The sequence below is a fragment of the Rhinolophus ferrumequinum genome, chromosome 19, assembly GCF_004115265.2.
Source record: "Rhinolophus ferrumequinum isolate MPI-CBG mRhiFer1 chromosome 19, mRhiFer1_v1.p, whole genome shotgun sequence".
NCBI lineage: Eukaryota > Metazoa > Chordata > Mammalia > Chiroptera > Rhinolophidae > Rhinolophus > Rhinolophus ferrumequinum.
Window position 1 is genome coordinate 29,183,518 of NC_046302.1, and position 20,737 is coordinate 29,204,254.

General features: G+C 35.9%; 1 protein-coding gene across 3 annotated transcripts in view; it reads left to right on the forward strand.

The window, feature by feature from the left end:
- Window positions 1-20,737, forward strand: part of MAPRE2 (microtubule associated protein RP/EB family member 2) — a 142,149-nt gene that overhangs the window by 97,933 nt on the left and 23,479 nt on the right. For all 3 annotated transcript variants that reach the window (XM_033087320.1, XM_033087319.1, XM_033087318.1), the window contains 2 exons: window positions 9,820-9,965; window positions 13,158-13,371. In XM_033087320.1, coding sequence (XP_032943211.1) covers window positions 9,820-9,965; window positions 13,158-13,371 — 360 coding nt within the window. The remainder of the gene's footprint in view (window positions 1-9,819; window positions 9,966-13,157; window positions 13,372-20,737) is intronic.

The following is a 20,737-nucleotide window of genomic DNA, read 5'->3' on the forward strand; positions in this document are numbered from 1 at the left end:
TGAGTAGCTGTTTGTGGCAGAACCTAATATAGCTTCATGTGTTCTCCACAGATTATATCACATTACTGGGAAAGTTGCTGTGAGATTTTGACAGCAATAATATATAGTGTGTGTGTGTGTGTGTGTGTGTGTAGATGGAGATGAAATGCTTATTTTATATATATATGAATACACACACACATTATATACATACAGAGGGTGTAAATAATATATATATATACACATTTTAAGAAAGGAAAAAACTATTAAAATTGTAATACTCAATGTATACCAATAATAAAAGATGAATACAAGTCACGTTTGACTTCTGTAATTACAAGAGGTGCTCAAAGTGGTTACCATCAGTGTAATTTTAATACAGTTTTTCCTTTCTTAAAATGTTTATATTTTTGGTGCCCTCTGTATATAAAATGAAATTCTTTAAGTATATATACTAAAATATAAAACAATGACATTGGGACAGATAAAGGATCTATCCAGCTCCAGATTCTCTTATGAACAGGAAAGATAAAGCTGATGCCCCTGATACCAGTTTGAAAGGTTTATATGTTCTTTTCCAGTTTCCTTTGTAATTCCTTATAATCTAGAAATTTTTCTAAACTTTCTTTGAACCTTTGAATTTTCAAGCTTCTTATTTCCTAGGAGCAGCATAGAGAAGAGGAGCATTTTTTTAAAAAATTGAAGTTCAAATCAGAGTTTAAATTCTACTTCTGTTATGTATTTAGCTGAGCCTTGTTCCCATATCTGTAAAATAGGTGATAATAATAAAAATACCTCTGTGGGGTTCAGAATACTAAAAATAGATATGAAAGCATTCACAGATTTTACACAAATATGGGTGTTTTCATTTCTTGTATCTCTTGGCATAATATATTCTATAAATTTATTATTACTAATATTTCCTTTTTGTTACATGAAAATTTCCGTTGAAAAATGTCCATTTATCCTGATATTATGTTGAAGTCCTGAGATCTGATAAAAAATGAGATTGTCTTATGCTTTTCATGATTTCATAGACTTAAGTCATAAACCCCCTTTATTTATCCATCATCTGAGTCTGGATATACCCTTTAGAATTCTGCCTTCATACAGTGCCCTACCTGTTTGATTTGAATTCCTTTCCCCAAACTTTTCAGCTCCACTATGTCGCTTTTGATGTATAAGAACTAAAGCCATTCTTGGGGCTATAAGTGTAGACATAGCATGGCACTGTACAAAGGCAGAATGTGTTTCTTTTTGATACTTACTTCCTGATCATTTCTAGAATTCTGTTGACCTTCATAACTGCAGTAGCACCTTGAGTTAATGGGTTCAGAGCATAACCCATCATAATTAATCTGTTGGTGAGCACAGCATTGTACAATTAGGATTGCTTTTACCTAAGTGTTTTATATTTAGCCTTTTGAAGTTTATCTTTCTTTTATGTAGAACTTGATTTCCAGAGTGGTTCTTGTTTTCATTAGATTGTGTGTGTGTGTGTGTGTGTGTGTGAATTTATTTATACTCCATCAATTTTTTTAAAAAATATATAGAAACCCTTCAAGTAATACCTCTTATTTGGGACTTTGGTAACATTAGAATTCTGTTATTTACCAGCCCTTATTGTGGTTCAACTGCCACAACCTGTAGCCTTCATTCATTATAGCAGGTATTCATTAAAGCCCACGCTATGCCAGGTACCAAGCTTGGATATAGATGGGACCAAGACAGATAAGGTTCAAGCTCTCTTAAAACCTGCATTCCAGTAAGGGAAGCTAAACCACAAGTCAACATATGAATTAACAAATACCAGACATAAAACAGGATGAGATGATAAAGAGTGACGGTACAGTCATTTCAGATGACCTGGTAAGGGAGGACCTCTCTGATGAGGTGACATCTAACCTTTGATACGAATGGCGAAAAGAATGTGAAGTTTGAGAGGAACCAGCCTGTGTAAAGGCAGAAACAAACCTCAAGTGTTCTAGGAACAACAAGGAAGCCAGTGTGAAAGGAGCTTCCTAAAGGGAGGTTAGGCAAGGGAGAGATGGACAAAGGATTATAGGCCAAGGAAGGAGTTTGGGTGTTAACAGTGATTTCATGGGGAACCAATGTAGTATCTTTAGCAAGGGGTGGTACAGGATCCCAATAATGGTAACCCTGGCATCTTTTTGATGAGTGGAATTGGTGCAAAATATAGACCACGTTATTACAAGGTTAATGAAATGACCCCAAAATCTGTACACCTGTCAATGAGGAACATTCTAGTTTTTGGCTGGCTAGACTTCCAGGACAATGGCAATGATTCCTGAACTTTCCAGTTAATTAGTGCCCAGTTTATCTGATTAAGGAAGAAAGTACAGAATTTCAAGAAGGAGGGAGTGGGTAATGGGGCCAAATACTATTCAGTGGTTGAGTTGGATGAAGAAAGAAAAGTGACTTAGATTCTGTAACAGAGAAGCTCTTGATGGCCTTGACCAGAACGTGGTCAGATTGCAAGACAATTGAATTGGTTTCAGGGGAAATAGGGACAATTTTGTCAAGTTCTGCTGTGTATAGGAGGGAATAAATGGTACAGTAGCTAAAGAATGATGTGGACTTACGGAAGGTTTTTTTAATTTGATTTGTATCAGAATCAGATGATACGAGAACATGTTTGCATGCTTTCCGAGTAATCCATCTGACGAAAAATGGACACTGCAAAAGAGAGTGAGGATAGTTGCCGGAGTGACATCCATGAGGAGAGCGGAGAGGTGATCCCGAGTACAAATGGAGGCTTGAGGTTGGCCTTTGCTAGGAATCGGAAGACAACAGCCTCGTTCAGGTGTTGATGCCTTAGTGTGGTTCCCTGCCCCAGCGAAACCCTTGGTGATGTTCTTACCAGCAAAAAGTAACTTCAGGGTGTCCTTTTCATGATGTCTCTCAAGGGTTAGAGATTTGGAGAAGCAGAGTTGAAAATGCTCAAATGGACATACCCAGGGGCATTAGCAATAAACCTTCGGCATAGTTCCCAAAGTCAATGAGATGTTTCTTGAAAATTCTCAGGGGCTCCTTTGATTCTAGAAAATAAAACATGTGATGTTATACCTAAAAGATCATGTAATATACCATTTACTGGAAAGACTAATATGATCTACCCTTTCTACATAGCTTATTGAAAAAATTAGTCCTCTTATGTGACTCTCATGTGGTTCTGAAATGCACAGGGAAGGTGTGAAAAGCCCAGAGCTTACAAGTAGTAAATTGTGCAGTTAGGATTCTAACCCCCCCAGAATTTTTTTTACTATAGTAATCAAGCTTTTAGACTCTCAAAAAATATGGCGAGTTTCCCAATTTATTTTTTAAACTTTGAAGAACCATGATAAGAAAATAAGACAAAAGCACACAAAAACAGTTGCAGACACTCTCATAAGTACAGGTGCAAACATCATAAAGTATTTTTGAATCTAAACGAGCACCATGAAAGCTTAGTAAACATCACCAAGTAGGACTTATTCCAGGAATGCAAAGGTGATTCAGCATTAGAAAATTGATGAATATGATTAATCATATTAATAGATCAAAGGAGGAAAACATTTTTGTTATCTCCATGGTGGTTGAACAGGTAATTGATAAAACTCAGTATCCCTTCCTGATAAAAAACTCTCGGTAAAACTTAAAATAGAAGAATATTTCCTTAGTGTCATAAATCAGTGGTCATTAACAGACTAAGAGGACAAACATGAGGTATTCTCATTAAAGAAAAAGAAGTGTATATATAAATATATATACATATATAGTACAACAAATGTATCATTTTATGCATTATGCTTTCTCCCTAGGAAACCAAAAAGAAACAACTGAAAATTTATTATAACTCATGAGTTATGAAATAAATGTTTAAAAATCAATAACTTTCAATAACCTAAATGAAATGGATAACCACCCAGAAAAATATAAAATACTGCAACTTAAGAAAAAAAAGAAATTCTGAATAGACCTATATAACAAGAGATTGAATTAGTAATTTTTTTAAGTCCCACAAAGAAAAGTCCAGGCCCAGATGACTTCAATGGTAAATTGTACCAAATGTTTAAAGAAAAATTAACACCAATCCTTCACAGACTTTTCCAGAAAATAAGAAGAGGGAACACTTTCCAACTCTTCTGTGAGGCCAGTGTTACCCTGATACCAAAACCAAATAAAGATGTATATGAAAACTACAGACTAACATCTCTTATGAATATAGACACAAAAATCCTCAACAAAATACTAGCAGACTAAATCTAGCAACATATTAAAAGGATTATATACCATGATCAAATGGAATTAATGCAAGCTTGTTTTAACATATGAAGAGCAACCATATTATTCTATTAATAAACCATATTAATAGAATAAAGGACAAAAGCCACATGGTAATCTCAGTAGATGCAGAAAAAGCATTTGACAAAATTCAGCACCCTTTCATGACAATACTAAACAAAGTAGGAATACAAGGGAACTTCCTCAGTCTGATAATGTTATCTATGAAATATCCACAGCTGACATCATGCTAGGCAGAGAAAAACTAGATAATTATTTCCCCCTAAGACCAGGAATAAGACAAGAATGTTCACACTTAGACCTTCTATTCACCATTGTACTACAGGTTCTAGCCAGGGCAATTAGACAAGAGAAAGAAATAAGAAGCATTCCGTTTAGAAAAGAAGTAAAACTATATTTGTCATGATCTTGTATGTAGAAAAATCCTAAGAAATCCAAAAATACTACTGTAACTAATATAAATGAGTTAAGCAAGGTTGTTGGATAAATGAATATCTAAAAATCAATCATATTTCTGTACATTAACAGTGAACAATCTGAAAATAATACTATTCCACTTACAATAGTATTAAAGAGAATAAAGTAGTAATAAATTAGACAAAAATACAAGACTTATATACTGAAAATTTTAAAACATCATTGAAAGAAATTAAATAAGTGGAAAGATACCCCGTGTTCATGGATTGGAAGACTTAATATTGTGAAGATGACAGTATTCCCCAAATTAATTTCTAGATCAGTGCAGTTTCTATTAAAATCTCAGCTGCCTTTTTACAGAAATCAATGAGCTAATACTATTATTAATGTTGAAATACAAGGGGCCCAGAATAGCTGAAACAATCTTGAAAAGGAAGAACAAAGTTGGAGGACTTCTATTTTTTATTTCAAAACTGACTACAAAGCTATAGTTAGTTATCAAGACATATTACAGGCATAAGGATAGACATAATGGAATAGAGTTGAGAGCCCATAAATAAACCTGTACATTTGTAATTAATTGATTTTCAATAAGAGTGCCAAGACAATTAAACAGTGGAAAGAATTGTCTTTTCAACAAATGGTGCTGGGACAACTGAATAGTCAAATGCAAAATAATGAAGTTGGACCCAAACCTCATACCATATACAAGAATTAATTCAAAATGGATCATGACCTAAATGTAAGCACTAGAACTATACAACTTTTAAAAGAAATGTAGGTGTAAATCATCATGACCTTGGATTAGGCAATGGTTTCTTAAATGTGACAAAAGAAAATGATAAACTGTATGTCATCAAAATTTAAAACTTTTGCGGTTCACAGGATATCATAAAGAAATGAAAAGACAATCCACAGACTAGGGGAAAGCATTTGCAAATCAGATATCTGATTAAAAGACATAGAAATGTATAAAGAACTCTTACAACTTACCAATAAAGTGATAAATAATCCAGTTTTAAAATGGGCAAAGGAATTGCATAAACATTTCTCACAATTATGCAAAGGACTTACATAAACAAAGAAGATATACAAATGGCCAAAAAGCATATGAAAAAGATGTTAAACATTATTAGTTACTAGGGAAAACAAATGAAAACCATGATGAGATACCACTTTACGCCTGCTAGGGTGACTAGAATAAAAAAGACAGTAAGAAGATGAAGAAAAATGGGAACCATCATACATTGCTGGTAGGCATATAAAATGGTGTACCTGCTGTGGAATACAGTTTGGCAGTTCCTCAAAATGTTAAACATAGTTACCGTATGTCCCAAAAGAATTAAAAACTTATGTCCATGTAAAACATTGTACACAAATGTTCATACCATGTTTCCCCGAAAATAAGAGCTAGCCGGACCATCAGCTCTAATGCGTCTTTTGGAGCAAAAATTAAAATTAATATAAGACCCGGTTTTATTTTACTATAAGACCGGGTCTTATATAATGTAATGTAATACAATATAATATACTATAATATAATACCGGGTATAATATAATATAATACTGGGTATAATATAATACCGGGTTTTATGTAATATAATGTAATACCGGGTCTTACATTAATTTTTGCTCCAAAAGATGCATTAGAGCTGATGGTCTGGCTTGGTCTTGTTTTTGGGGAAACACGGTAGCAGCATTGTTCCTAATAGCCCAAAAGTGAAAACAACCCAAACATCGAGTGGATAAATAAAGTGGTGTATTCCTACGATGGAGTATTATTCAAACATAAGGAATATAAAGTTCTGATACACACCACAACATGAATGAACCTTGAAAGGTTTTGCTAAGGGAAAGAAACCTGACACAAAGACCACATGTTTCATGATTTCATTTATATTAAATGTCCAGATTAGACAAATCCATAGAGACAGAAAATAGATTAGTGGTTACCAGAATGTGGGGGTAGGAGAAAATAGAGAATGGCTGCTAGTAGGTATGGAGTTTCTATTGGGGGTAATTTAAAATCTTCTGGAATTAGTGGTGATGGATGCATAATTCTGTGAGTATATTATAATAAAAACCACTAAATATACTTTTAAAGGTTGAATTTTATAATATGTGAATTATACCTTAGTAAAGCTCTGTTATTAAATAGTAAGTGACTAATTTTTAAAGCAAATCTATTTTCTATATGCCATGAATGACAAATTTTAAATATAATGGAAAGAATAAATGCAGGATAAAACTTGAGAAATGTCTGAGAAAAAGAAGAGGGAAATTATTCCAGAGATAGTAATACATAATAATATTTAAATAATGAAGAGTGTGTAACTATCACAGGGACAGACAAAAAGAATTCAAGTCTAGAAAAAAATCCTAAGTGCATATATTAGGAAAGTAATATGTAGTAAAGATACTTCTTCTCCATGGGAAAAGTATATATAGCTCATTGGTGAAATAATGGTGTTTAACCCTTTGCTAACTTTATCAGTTGGTATTTTGGGAATAGCAGAAAATAATCCTGGCAAGCTGGGTAGAAGTTGAATTTAAAGGAAGGATATTGGGTAACTCAGCATCAGTGGGAAACCAAGCAAGGTCAGAAGATGACAGCAACCAAAAGATGCTGAGGAGCTGGGAATGGGGCCTGCCTTGTACCACTGGGCTATGATGGCTAGGATGCCACTTCGCTGCTGTCGCGGCTTCAGAACTCCAGACCCCACCCCTGCCGCCGAGACTAAATTCTCATGGTCCCTGTGTGTTGACTCAAGACTCCGAGACCCAGGCAGGAACATCCAAATGCAGAGCCTAGGTCACAAGCTTGGATCTTTTCTGCTGGGTATGGAGAAAGGGGTGTCTGCCCATTTTACAGTGGTGGGAGGCAGGGCTCGGTAGCATCAACTCCAACAGGAAGGTCCAAATGCTGGGGAGTCAAAAATGACAGATTTCCCCTAACATTTGCAATAACTAACATTAGAACCATCCTGTATATCATAGACCAAAATAAACTCCACATGGATTCAGAATGGAAATGTAAAACTTGAGATCATAAAAGTCTTTGAAGAAAATACATGTGAATATTTATGTAATCTTGGTTTAGGAAAGTTGCTAACCATGATGTAAAGAGCAGAAAGCCATTAAAAATGTCAGAGAATATTATATGACTCAGAAAGGGAATCATCGTCTGTTACATTAAAAAGAAAAAGAAAAAGAAAAAAGTACATACGAGAACATAAACAGTGGCTTTCTCTGGATGAAAACTAGAGACAAGCCTGCCTGCCTTCTCTACTTCACATATACCCTCCTTGCCTCTCTCCTTTCCTTCCTCCTTCTATTGAAGTTGGGTGTTTGATGGGTTTTTTTCCCCCAAAGCTATAATTTTTACATTTGGAAAGTGAGTGATTTGGTTGGTTGCTTTGTAAGAACACATAGATTCCTGGGTCTCCATAGGTAAATTTTGTGCTAAACTCTACAAAAGTTGAAAGTAACTCTTGAGAGAGCAGGTAATGAGACCATTGTATTTAGATACAGCCATTTCTATGAAAATAATGTTAAGGTGGTTATTGGAATTTGCTCCATCTGGTGGCTCTTCAAAAGGAAGAGCTGAATAATTAGACAATGACTATAAGAACATTCCCCAGCCCCACCCCCCACCCCTGAGTTCATGATGTTTCTCTTACATCCTCTGATGTTTTTTGTTTTTGTTTGTTTTATTTTGTCTTGTTTTTAAGAGAACCCATCCGCTTGACTAGAGATAGACTAGTTATTATTCAGGGTACTGGCATCTAAGGTGAAGCATCAGATACAAAGATTCTGCAGGACATACTTGTGGCCTATATTTCATCACTTTATGCTCTTATCTATGAATGAGTTACCCCACCATTTCCTGCTCTAGCAACCCTTAGATCCCTGATAACTGATTGCCTCTTATCTTGGATTCCTATCTCAGTAAAGGATGCTCAACATCAATTTGACATAAGAGACCAAGTAGGTTCTTCCTATGTAAAGTTGAGTCACTGGAATGGAATGAAAAGTTTCTCATAGAAACCTTGACACCAAAGGATGAAAGGAGCCCTTCATATTCCAGAAAGGCGTCATTGGCACATTATAGGAATGGACCAAGAGATCTGAAGAAGCAAAGAAGAGAGAACACAAAAATGGTCTCCTATTCCACTTTTTGCCACTCAGTTGTTCTCCCTCCTTGTAAAAGAAAAATAATCATTCTGGCTTTGAGTTTCTTTTTCTAAATGCCTTTAGACCGTAATATAAAGAAGATATGAAGTCAGCAAACATGGTCTACCTGGGAGTTTTACTTGAAACTGTCATGACCTAAGAGTTCTTCATAAAAAAATCAAAGACTTAACTAATAAACCCTTTATTCTGTGACTATTTCCCCAGGGGACTCATTGATCATTTCTGTAATTTTATTTCTCAGTCATAAACAGCATGACTCTGAATTTCTGTAAATTTCAGAGTCTCTGTGTCTCCATTCTTCATGGTAGTATGGGAACCCCATTGCTTTGGACTGGAATTAAATTTGTATACAGCTGTATTTTGGTATTAGATGGTATAGTTATAGTTTCACCTAAGCCATTTTGTAAGATGGAATTAAAAAAAAAAAACAGCCTGGGCATATGTGTATTTTTTGAGCTACACATTTCGTGAGAACTTTAGTTTTCTCATGTTGCAGTTTTCTATTTTTATCTTACATTTATATATTTTGATGACTTGGAGCAAGGAGCAGCTAAATGGAAGAGAAAAAACACATTTCTTTTTTTTTCTGGTAGAAGGTAGGCAGAGTTTAGTTTACCCCAGTTTCCTTGACATTAATGTCTGAGATTCTGTTCATTGTTCGTGGAATCCGGTGACGCTCTTTGGTGAATGCAACGTCAGTACTGCAGTAGTTAGGAATGGGGACGTGGCAGGAGCTGCACTGAAGCACTGTCCCCTCCCTCCAGCACCCAGCCCCGGTGGACAAGGAGGTGTGAGTGTGGAGAGGAGAGGGTCACACGTGGCCTGGCGGGCTCTGACTGAGTACAGCTCCTTCCTGCCTAGCAATCGTCGTTCATACCCTGGGACAGTCAGACTCACGCCAGTACTTTTCTTTTCTCTTTCCAGGAGCGGCCTATTGCCAGTTCATGGACATGCTCTTTCCAGGCTGCATTAGTTTGAAGAAAGTAAAATTTCAAGCAAAGTTGGAGCATGAGTATATTCACAATTTTAAACTTCTGCAAGCGTCATTTAAGCGAATGAATGTTGATAAGGTAGGAGACTAACTTGTACCTCCATTAAATGCCGTTTTCTTTCCTTAAAATTGTTTTTGTGCAGAAATGCAAAAATCAAAAAAAAAAAAAAAAGAAGTATATCAATGGGGTATATCTTGATATCTCTACAGTAGGTTGGAGTCTGTACAAAGCATAAGGCATCAAGCCTAACTCCCCATATTTGTATGAGGTTTTTATTTAAGGAGATTTCTAAACTTGTAGCCATTAGACTAAAAACCCTACCAGGAATTACAAATGTTAAAATGTTGTTATTCTGTTTTAGCATTGTAAATGACAAATTTTTGTATTTGCCAGATGCCACTCTGGTTCTTTGTTCCTTTGGAGAATCAGCATGTTACAGTGGAAGCAGCATGGGTTTGAATCCCAGCTCCATGACTTGAGCAAATTATTTAAATTCCTTGAGTCCAAGTTTTAACTATCTATAAAACAGGACAAAAACCCCCTTCCCTGTGGTTATGAAGTTATAGTGAGGGAATTCATGTGAAAGTGTCCGACATCATGTATACACTCAGATTCTCAGTGTCCAAAAATTGTCCTTTTTTTCTCGCTTTGAATTTTATAATTTTGTCCTCGAGTGATACAAATGGAGTTAGACTGGAGTCCTCCCTCTACTCCAGTAATGGGCCATTGCGAAAGTCCACTCAATCTGCATGTTTCCTGCTATTCAGATACATACTTAATTCATATTATTTCTTTAGGATATATCTCTTAGAGGGAATAGTCTTGGAAAGAAATGAATTTTGAATAAGAGAAAAGAAACAAACCAGCAGGGAAGAAATGGAAAACTTTTCTTTGCATAGATAATAGCAATAAATAGGCTATGGAAATAAAAAATAAAATCCTGGGTTATTAAGAGATAGAGGTTAAAGGAAAAGAGAAAAGTTTGGTAAGCTGTATATACTTTTAATTTAATGCAGTTAATGTCTTCCTAAATGAAAACATTCTTATCAAAATATCATTAAAATCTTGTTTTCTTAGAATTTTTATTTCAAAACATATGCTCTTTAACATCTTAACCCTTTTAATTATTTTCAACTTTACATTCTTTGCTGTGGTTAATTTTCAGTTAGCTCCTTCAAACCCAGAGCTCTACAGGTTCTCCTTACTTACAAGCAGCATCACTTATGGCGTTTTCATCCATTTTTCAATACATGCTTCTAAACTGAAAAGAAACAGAAACAGCCATTCACATGTTTATTGGGAACTTGCTATACAACAAATTAGAGAGCTCCATATCTCTCTGGAAGTATACACACACAGAGGGGATGAGCCAATGTTAAGAATATTGAAGATAAAATTCTTGTCGTGGAGGGAGATTGGCCTTGGTGACCTTTGTTGGCCTTTCTAGCTTAATATGCTATGATTCTACTCACAAGTCCTTGGATAGAGACATGGTCCCTGTTCGTATTTGTCATCGCCTGACAGCACATGGGAAGCTTCTGTGCAAAGATTTGCTTGCCACCTCAGATTTTGAACTTATGCCCCTAGAACTTTCATTTTGATAGGGAATGCAAAATCAAGTCAACAGAAGTGCCTACGTTGAACAGCTAATGTAGCACCATCATCTAAAACTGTTCGTAAATTTTCATGTTTGGCAGGAAGCAAAGTATAGTAAGTAGTCTGTTCATTAAAGGGCGTTACGCTCTAAGAAGGTACTTTCTTAAACAATCACTATCAGCATAAACAAAAACTATAAATCAGAAGACATGAAAATATTTGAATAGTAAAATGAAGTCAATTAAGTGCACATATGGAAGGAATTCTTTCTGTTGGGCAGACATCCCTGAAGTTTAGGAGAGTGAGAGGAGAAAAGGTTTCAGCACCCAAGTCTTTACTGAAAGAGTATTCATGAAAAATGTGGTCTCCTCCAAAAGTTTGCTTCTCTTTATTTCGTTGTACAGTTGACTTAGTTTCAATTTTAGCTTCATAAACAAACAATTTTGAAAAATGTATTGCTAATGCTATAGTTTAATGGGTGACCTAAAATGCTTCCGTTTTTTTTGTTGTTGTTGTTTTTTTCTTTCAAGTTGTCACTGATATTTGAGGTCTTTCCACTTTTTTAAAGTGGTCCTGGTGACCCATTTTAGGATATCAATAGTATACAGCTCAAAAGGTGGCAAAGCCTTGATGAAAATTTCATTTATAGTTTCCGTTCATATCATTACACAATGAAGCTGCGTTCTTGGAACCTTGGGTCTCTTGTCTGAATCTCACGTTCATACACAGTCGCCTACACATGATCTGACTTCCTCCCTCACCTTGTAACTCTCGTGGCTCACAGTCAAGTAGTATTCCAACTCAAAGATGAGGAAGTAAGAATCTGGTAATGGTGCAATTTGGATAGCTAGGCACCTTTCCGTTTTCCTTCAAAAATAGCTGCCCACTGAATTAAAGCTAAGCAATCACACCACGTATTTTTCTGTCATAATTCTGAAGGTTCCTGTAAGACCTCTAAAGAGAATGTTGATTGGCTCTTTACATTGCCAATGGGAAAGCAAAAGCTGAGATTCCACTTAGAAGTTGAGGTGGATGCTGTGCACCTCCTTCTCCAGGGTGCCTTCCATGACTCCCCTAATCAGCCTCCATTTCTTTTCCTCAGCACTCCCTTGTACTCCTGTGTAGCCCACGAAATACTGGGCCCTGTATTATTGTGGTTAGTTGTTTTGGTGCTCCTCTCTCTACATTGTAAATAAGTTCCACGAAAGCTCATTTTGTTTCCTAAGAATCTTTGGATTGGTATATGTTTACATTGATTTGAATCTTATTCAATCTCACTTTCTAGTAGTAAGGGTTACAAAGAAATAAGGACAACCCATCAATCTTGAAACAGCACAACAACCCAGGCTCATGTTTTGGGGGGAGACACTTTGGCCATAAACATACTGTAAAGAGGAGCAGCCCCTATTGACAGATAAGGTTATTCCTTATTCTGTCTGGTTTGTTCAGAAGTATTAAATATTCTAAGAGAACTAGTTACATTTTCATTTTTCTTTAATATGGTGAAAAAATTATGTGAATTCCAGAGTACAACTGGCTAAGAAGCTGGGGGAAAAACCAGTAGTGATGATTTGCAGACATGCAGGAAATAGTTATATTTCGGGAACACTTCAGTTCTGTTAAAGACAAACAAACCTGAGGTTTTGTGACTCACATGGTGATTTTATATTGCAGGTAATTCCAGTGGAGAAGCTAGTGAAAGGGCGTTTCCAGGACAACCTGGATTTTATTCAGTGGTTTAAGAAATTCTATGATGCTAACTACGATGGGAAGGAATATGATCCTGTAGAAGCACGACAAGGGCAAGATGCAATTCCTCCTCCCGACCCTGGAGAACAGATCTTCAACCTGCCAAAAAAGTCTCACCACGCAAACTCCCCCACAGCAGGTATCGTAACAGCGAAATCAGAGTCACTTTCATTTTAGAAAATGTCTCAGGCCTTTCTCTGCTTAAATCAATATTTAATTGATTCCCCCCAGCAGTCAGTATCTTAATGCCTTTGGATGATTTTTATTGTTTGTTTGACCACACTTATTTTCCAAGCAGTGACCTATCTATAATAAGTCTAACAATCATGATTTAACTATTACCGTGTTTCCCCAAAAATAAGACCTAGCCAGACAATCAGCTCTAATGCATCTTTTGGAGCAAAAATTAATATAAGACCTGGTCTTATTTTCCTATAACACTGGGACCTATATGATATGATATGATATGATATGATATATGATATACCGGGTCTTATATTAATTTTTGCTCCAAAAGATGCATTAGAGCTGATTGTCTGGCTAGGTCTTATTTTCAGGGAAACAGGGTAATAAAGTCACTGAAGCCGTATGTTAAAATAATACTTCAGGGGTATCTTTCATTTCCCTTCTATTTTTTTCTGAGAAATTTCTGTTTAGATTTGGACTGAAATATTTTTTACTGTGTAATTGCTGGCAGTACAAACCAGGATATGAACCAATTGATACTTTTAAGTAGAAATCATCTATAATCCTTCAAAGGAAATTCGTGACATCTACATCCTATCTCCTGTAAGGGGCAGTGCCAGTTTTTATGTGGTGATGTTCAGCAAGTCTTCATTTATGCAGCTTTGTCCAAAAGTGAAGTCATTGAGGAAAAATACCTAGAACCTTAAAGTTTTTAACAGTTTTGTGGATAAAAACCTTTCTGAAATATATTCTAAACATCTTTGCCATAAAAAAATGGACTTTACCAAATAGAATTGTTCTTGTAAAATTACAGTCATTATAAATACTGGTTCGTGGTACTGGACAGTTGAAAAATGAAATTCTCAGAAACCATTGGTTTCCATCCCGAAAATCAGTGTTCACACTTGTTAAATCAATAACGCTAATTTTGTAAATAATAAGAATTTCTAATTTATGCCCACCCTCCAATCAGAATGGATGAGAAGTGGTTATGACAATACTATTAGGTTGGTGCAAAAGTAATTGTGGTTTAAAAGGTTAAAAACAATTGCAAAAAGTGCAATTACTTTTGCACCAACCTAATATTAAACAATGGGTGCACATGTCTGGAACTCAAAACAGTGTAAGCATATGTGGGTCTGCCACGTGTCCACGTAATTGAAGCTGGAAGTGAGTACTGAGTGAGAAGGAGAAAATGCCTTGAGGAACTCTAACAATATTTGAGTAGAAAAGGAAGGGCTTGCATAGGAGCAGGGAAGATTCCGGAAAGATTGAAGGAAATGAGGCAATGACATGTCCGGGAAGCAGAAGGAAGGGAGCAGAATGGTCAGGAGCATCTAAATCTGCCAAGGAGTCAAGTAAAATGAGGACTGGGAGAGTCTGTTGGATTTCTCGACTTGGGGGTCACTCAGTGGAACGATGGGACCAGGGGTGGATTGAAGAATTGGAAGAAGGAAATTGAGACAGCATAAAATTGCAGCTTTGAAGCCATAGGATGAATGAACTTTCATAAAATAAACTAAGCACAGATCCGTGGGAATACATACAATTAAGGGACAAGAGGAAAAAGAGGAAGCAGAGAAAAAGATGAACATCGGGGGGGAAAAAAACAAAACAGGAAAGCTCAGCATCAGAGAACAAACAGTAGGAAATTTCTGGAAAGAGGGATCACCAACAGTGCTGAATATTAATTGTGGGGAGATCAAATAAGATGAGGCCTGAAAACCAGCCAAAGAAATCTGACTCCTAGTAGGTGATTAATAGTCCTTTAGAGAATTGGTCTGTTAAAATGCTGAGTGTATACGCTTAGATTGCAGTGACTTAACAAGGGCATGACATGACAAGTGTGAAAGTGATGTGGTAAGAGTAAATTCTACCTTCACCACATTTTTCAGGAAAAAAGTTAAGGAAAATAAAAACATTTAGTTGACGTTGGGAAAAAGCCAACAATACCATTAGGAAGTAAGGTTGCGAGGAGAATGGTATCGTCCTTGATCTGTTTTTGTTTGCTTTTAGGACAAGGCACAACAGCAGATTTGTAAGATGGGAGAAAGGTTCATGGAGTAGGAATAATTGACAGTAGGACTAAGGCAGGAAAATTGGTGGAGTATGACCCTAAACATGGAGGGAGAAAATTAGGTCAAGGGCATCAGTAGAGGTTTAGAGAGGAGAGGAGGTATTTACTTTTTTGGAACAGAAGCACTGGAGAGAAGTTGGATAAAAATTAAGCCACGAAGAGTTTGGGGAACAAAAATTTATGGCGGTTCAAATTAGCCTGCAATTTCTGTCAGAAACTTTCATTAGTCTGGGATCTAGGAAGAGTGGTGTGTTTTCGCCCAAGGTGGGGATTTGGCAGGCAGATGAAGTGGGAGGACAACAAGGTGAGAAAAGGAAGAGTGGTTGCTATTTCTCATAGGCAGGCCTTCTTCTAGAACTGTTAATGATGTTAGTGATGCATCTTCAAACTCACCTGCCACTTTTCCAAGTTTTTAGTAGTGAAACTGGACAGGTCTCAGAATATTTTTTTTCCACCATCATAAGGTGTCCTTAACCTGGCACCAGCATTTTTACTCCCTCAAACAGAACTGTTATTAGACTGCCCTGGCCTCATTTTTTTCTAGGAGTTCCCTCATCTGTCTGTCACAAAAGCCACAGAGAGACTGTGCCATTTCGATAGAATGTCCATGAACCTGAAAGAGAAATATATTTTTTCCAAAACTTAGCCTCTCCGGTGACAAAGCTCAGGAAATACATTAAAATCAACAGATACCATGTTTCCCCGATTATAAGACCTAACCGGAAAATAAGCCTTGCATGATTTTTCAGGATGACATCCCCTGAACATAAGCCATAAGGTGTCTTTTGGAGCACAAATTAATATAAGACCTTGTCTTATTTTGGGGGAAACATGGTAATAAACTTGGTTTTTAATGTCCCGGAAGACGGGAATTCCTGAGATGTGTGTTCCTAATACTTTGACCGTGTTTACCTTATTGGTCTTAACGATGCAGAAAGGATATTTTCAGAAGTCAAACCTTTTTAAATAAAATGTCACGAGTCTTGGACTTTTTTGGGGAGTAAAACTATACTGTGGAAAAAATTACAGCAAGATATATATATATCACATGTAGAACATTTTTTTAAAAGCTGTAATAAGAGAAAGGCTCCTCTAAGTACAGAAAGACTTCATTTTTCTAGAGGTCATTTGTTCACCTCTTGGGAATATAGTCAAGAAAATGTAACCCAGAATGTCTTCTAAGAGTCAGACTAGGTGTTGTAAAGTCTCTGCTATGAATTCATGCACTTTACTCTTTACATGTGAGCGAATTCCTATGATACGTATCTAGAGTCTATTTGCTCTTTCTTAATTTAGACCTAATTATAACAAATATGGAGATGAAGCACGTAATGTTTTGGGACAAGGAGTACACTGATATCAGTAGAAAGTACAAGCATCAGTAAAAGAGGAGCCAAAAAAAACTTACCAAACCTTACTAAACACCCCAGAAGACTGAGATCTTTATTACAGAATCTAATAGCTCAGCAGTCTCCAGGGTCTGTATAACACAACTGTGCACCCAGAGTTCCCTACCGATTCTTAAGAGTCTGTTTAATTTTCTGTTTATAATCATCCTCACCCGCACCCCATGAACTACTTTACAGTCTCTAACCTGGCCTCCCTGCCTCTGTTCGGAAACCATTCAAGGCCATCCTCTTCATCCACAAGTCTGATTTTTGTCCATCCAAAATTTAAGACAAATGAAAGTGCTTGATGAGGTGAGGATCAGGTGTCTGGGAAATTCACATCTCTATATCACAGTGATGTCATAGTGATCCCGGGTCAGTAGCATTCAGGAGCAATTTCTGTTCCCACCTCTAAGCTTGGTCATTTCTTAATTGTCTGCATTAGTGGAAACAAGCAATGGCTGGTACACATCAAAAACAGGAGATGAGATGGTCTTTAATTATTTTCATTTGTTTTGGCTTTGGAATACTTGATTCGTTTTGCCTTGGATTTATCTCACCCCAAATATTTCTTAGACTAATATTACAATTAATTTACATGTCCTGACAATAATTCATGAAGAGCAGTAAATGGAAGCTCCTTAGAATCTTGTGGCAAAAGGGCCATATTAGAGTGGGAAATTGACCATGGAGTGGATTATCCACGTGACGATAACTAAGAAAGGACTGTCTGCATTGGCAAGAAAATTGTTTCCGTGTCATACAGACTACTTACATATTCATGCACAGTCGGATGTCTGTGTATGAAATGAATGCACTCCACATATTTGGTACATTCTGTTTTTGTGAGAATGTGCTAGATTTTTCTGCCATTTCAGTGCAGGCACAAGATGTTCTGTGGATTCAGAGAAGCCATAGAGCCCATCGGTGTCTGTGAGTAGCTGCGTGACTTCCTTGGACTGTAACAAGCTTCCGCATAAGCAGAGGCTGTCCTGTTAGGGCAGGTGGCTGCCTGGCGAGTCCTATTCTATCTACATTCTGAGGAATCGCGTCTTGACTTGCTTTGGTCGACCAACGAGGGATGTGTATTAAAATACACATTTTCATAATTGTAGATATCTATTAAGTGCATATATCATCATGAGTCGTGATGCTTGTAAATTTATTGCTATGAGCTATATCTGCAACTAGAGATAGCTGTGGGGCGGGGGGATCAATTTTTGTGTGTGAGCACTTACTAAACTTAAAAGGAAATTTGAAGTTGCGGTTCCTATAGCAACCACAGCTTAGACACATTGCAGATTCACATATATTAATGTATTTAAATCAAACTCCCATATACAAATATAGTGTGATGGGTTTAGAGTTGCTATGGAAATTGAATCTAAGCTTTCTCTTTTCCTTAGGGACTTCAGTGTGCCAGACTTCAAATCAAATTAATAGAAATACTAGAAAAATGTTTTGAAAAAGGAAACAACCTAAAATGTATAATAGAATAAAGTATTTGAACAATCATAATTAAATCCCTAAATGTAGATCTAAATAAATCCTAACAGTGTTTTTCAAAAACTGTGTTGAATATGTAAATACTCTCCCTCTCAATTATCTTTATTTGGGGTTCTCTAAGGCTGTTCATGCAACCTTAACAAGGTGACCATGTTTATTGATTTATTTGTTTAGCAGTGTTTGTGCATTTGTTGAGCACCTGTAATCAAAGTAAGCATCACTTGTCACCTGCTCTGGGAAAAAAGGAGTTGCTTTTACTTTCCAAAAAGGCTTGTTTTGTTTCGTTTTTTTAGGAGAGACAGTGAAGTGTAGCAGTTTGTAGTGGTTTTTATCTTTGTAGTGGTTTTTATCTTTGTTTTCATCTTGATTTTATGGCCCAGAGTATGGTCATTCTTGGTCAATATACCACATTGTTCTTGAAAAGAATATGAATTCTGCAGTTGTTGGTTGTAAGGTGTTTTAGAAATATCAAGCAGATCAAGGTAGTGGATAGTGTTGTTCAGATCCTCTGTGTTTTTACTGATTTTGTTGTTGTTGTTGTCTAGTTCAGACAATTGCTGTGAAGACGGTGTTAGCATTGATTATGGAATGGTCTGTTTCTCCTTAATTCTCTCATTTTTTTGTTTTCTGTATTTAAGGCTCTGTTATTAGGTATATACATTTTTATGATAGTTATATCATCCTGATGAATTGACCTTTGTATTTGATGAGGTGTCCCTCTTTGTCTTTGGTAATACTCTTTGTCTTGAAGTTTATTTTATCTGATTTAATACAGCCACTCCAACTTTCTTATGCTTACTGTTTGCCTGGTGCATCTTTCTCCATGATAGGTTAAATTTCCACCTATCTTTTTCTTTATATTTCAAGTATGTCTCTTCAAATAGCATATAACTGGGTCTTGTATTTTTATTCATTCTGATAATCTCTGGACATTAGAATATCCAGTCCATTACAACTTAATTTAATTATTGATTTGGTTGGATTTAGAGCTCTACCGTATTATCATTTGTTTTCTGTTTGTTCCTTCTATTTTATTCTACCTGTTGTCTTCTGGATTTTAAAAATATTTTCAGCATTTCATATTAATTTATCTATTACCTTTTTAACTATACCTCTTTCCATTAATTTTTTTATTGGTTGCTCTAAGGATTACAATATACATTCTTCTCACAGTGTACTTAAAATTAATACACTGTTTGATACAAAAATGTGGAACCCTGGCAACCCTTCTCTCTCTGTCCTTTGTTATAGCTGGCATATGTATTACATCTACATACATTATAAACCCCACAAGAAAAATGTCAAAACTTTTATTGTAAACCAACACTGTCCAATACAATCAATGGCTTTTGAGCACTTGAGATATGCTTATTCTACATTGAAATGTGCTGCATATGTAACATGCATGCTGGCTTTAGAAGACCTAGCATGAAAAAAGGAATATAAAACATCTAATAATTTTTGTATTGATTACATGTAGGAATTATACTTTGTGTATATTTTGCATATGTTAAAATTAATTTCTTTAAAATGTTTTTTAATGTTGCTACTAGAAAATTTTAAATTACATGGCTTACATTATGTTTCTACTAGGCAATGCTGCTTTAAACAGTCATATGTATTTTAAATAAATTAAGAGAAAAAGTGTTTTGTTTCTCATATTTTTATCATTTCTAATATTCTTCATTCATTCCTGAACATCTGAGTTCCCTGCTGGTTTCATTTTTTCTTCAGACCCAAAGAATTTTGTTTAGCATTTCTTATAGAGCAGGTCCAATGGCAACAGATTCTTTTTTACTTTTTCTGTAAATGTCTTTATTATACCTTCATTCTTGAAGAATATTTCCCCAGGTAAAGAATTCAGGCTGATCTTTTGTCTTTATACACTTTAAAAATGTTGTTCCACTGTCTGTGACCTCCAAAGATAAGAAGTGCACGCTCATTCTAATCATTCTTGCCTTTTATATAATACGTTGTTTTTCCCCAGATGCAGTCAAGGTTCTCTCTCTTTATCTTTGGTTTTCAGTAGTGTTGCTGTGATGTGCCTAATCATGGTTCTCTTTTAATTTTTCTTGTTTTGGAGCTTATTAAACTTCTTAAATCTTATCCCTTAACCATATTTGGGAGGTTTTCAGCCATTATTTTTTCTAATATTTTTTCAGCTCCATTCTCTCTATTTTATCTTTCTAGGACTCCATTATCCATGTTAGAGCTTTTGCAGTTATTCCACAGGTTCCTGAGGCACTTTTCCAGTACTCTCTCTCTTCTTTAGATTAGATGGTTTCTATTAATATATCTTCAAGTTTACCCTCTTTTTCCTCTGTCATTTCCATTTTACTACTTGCAAC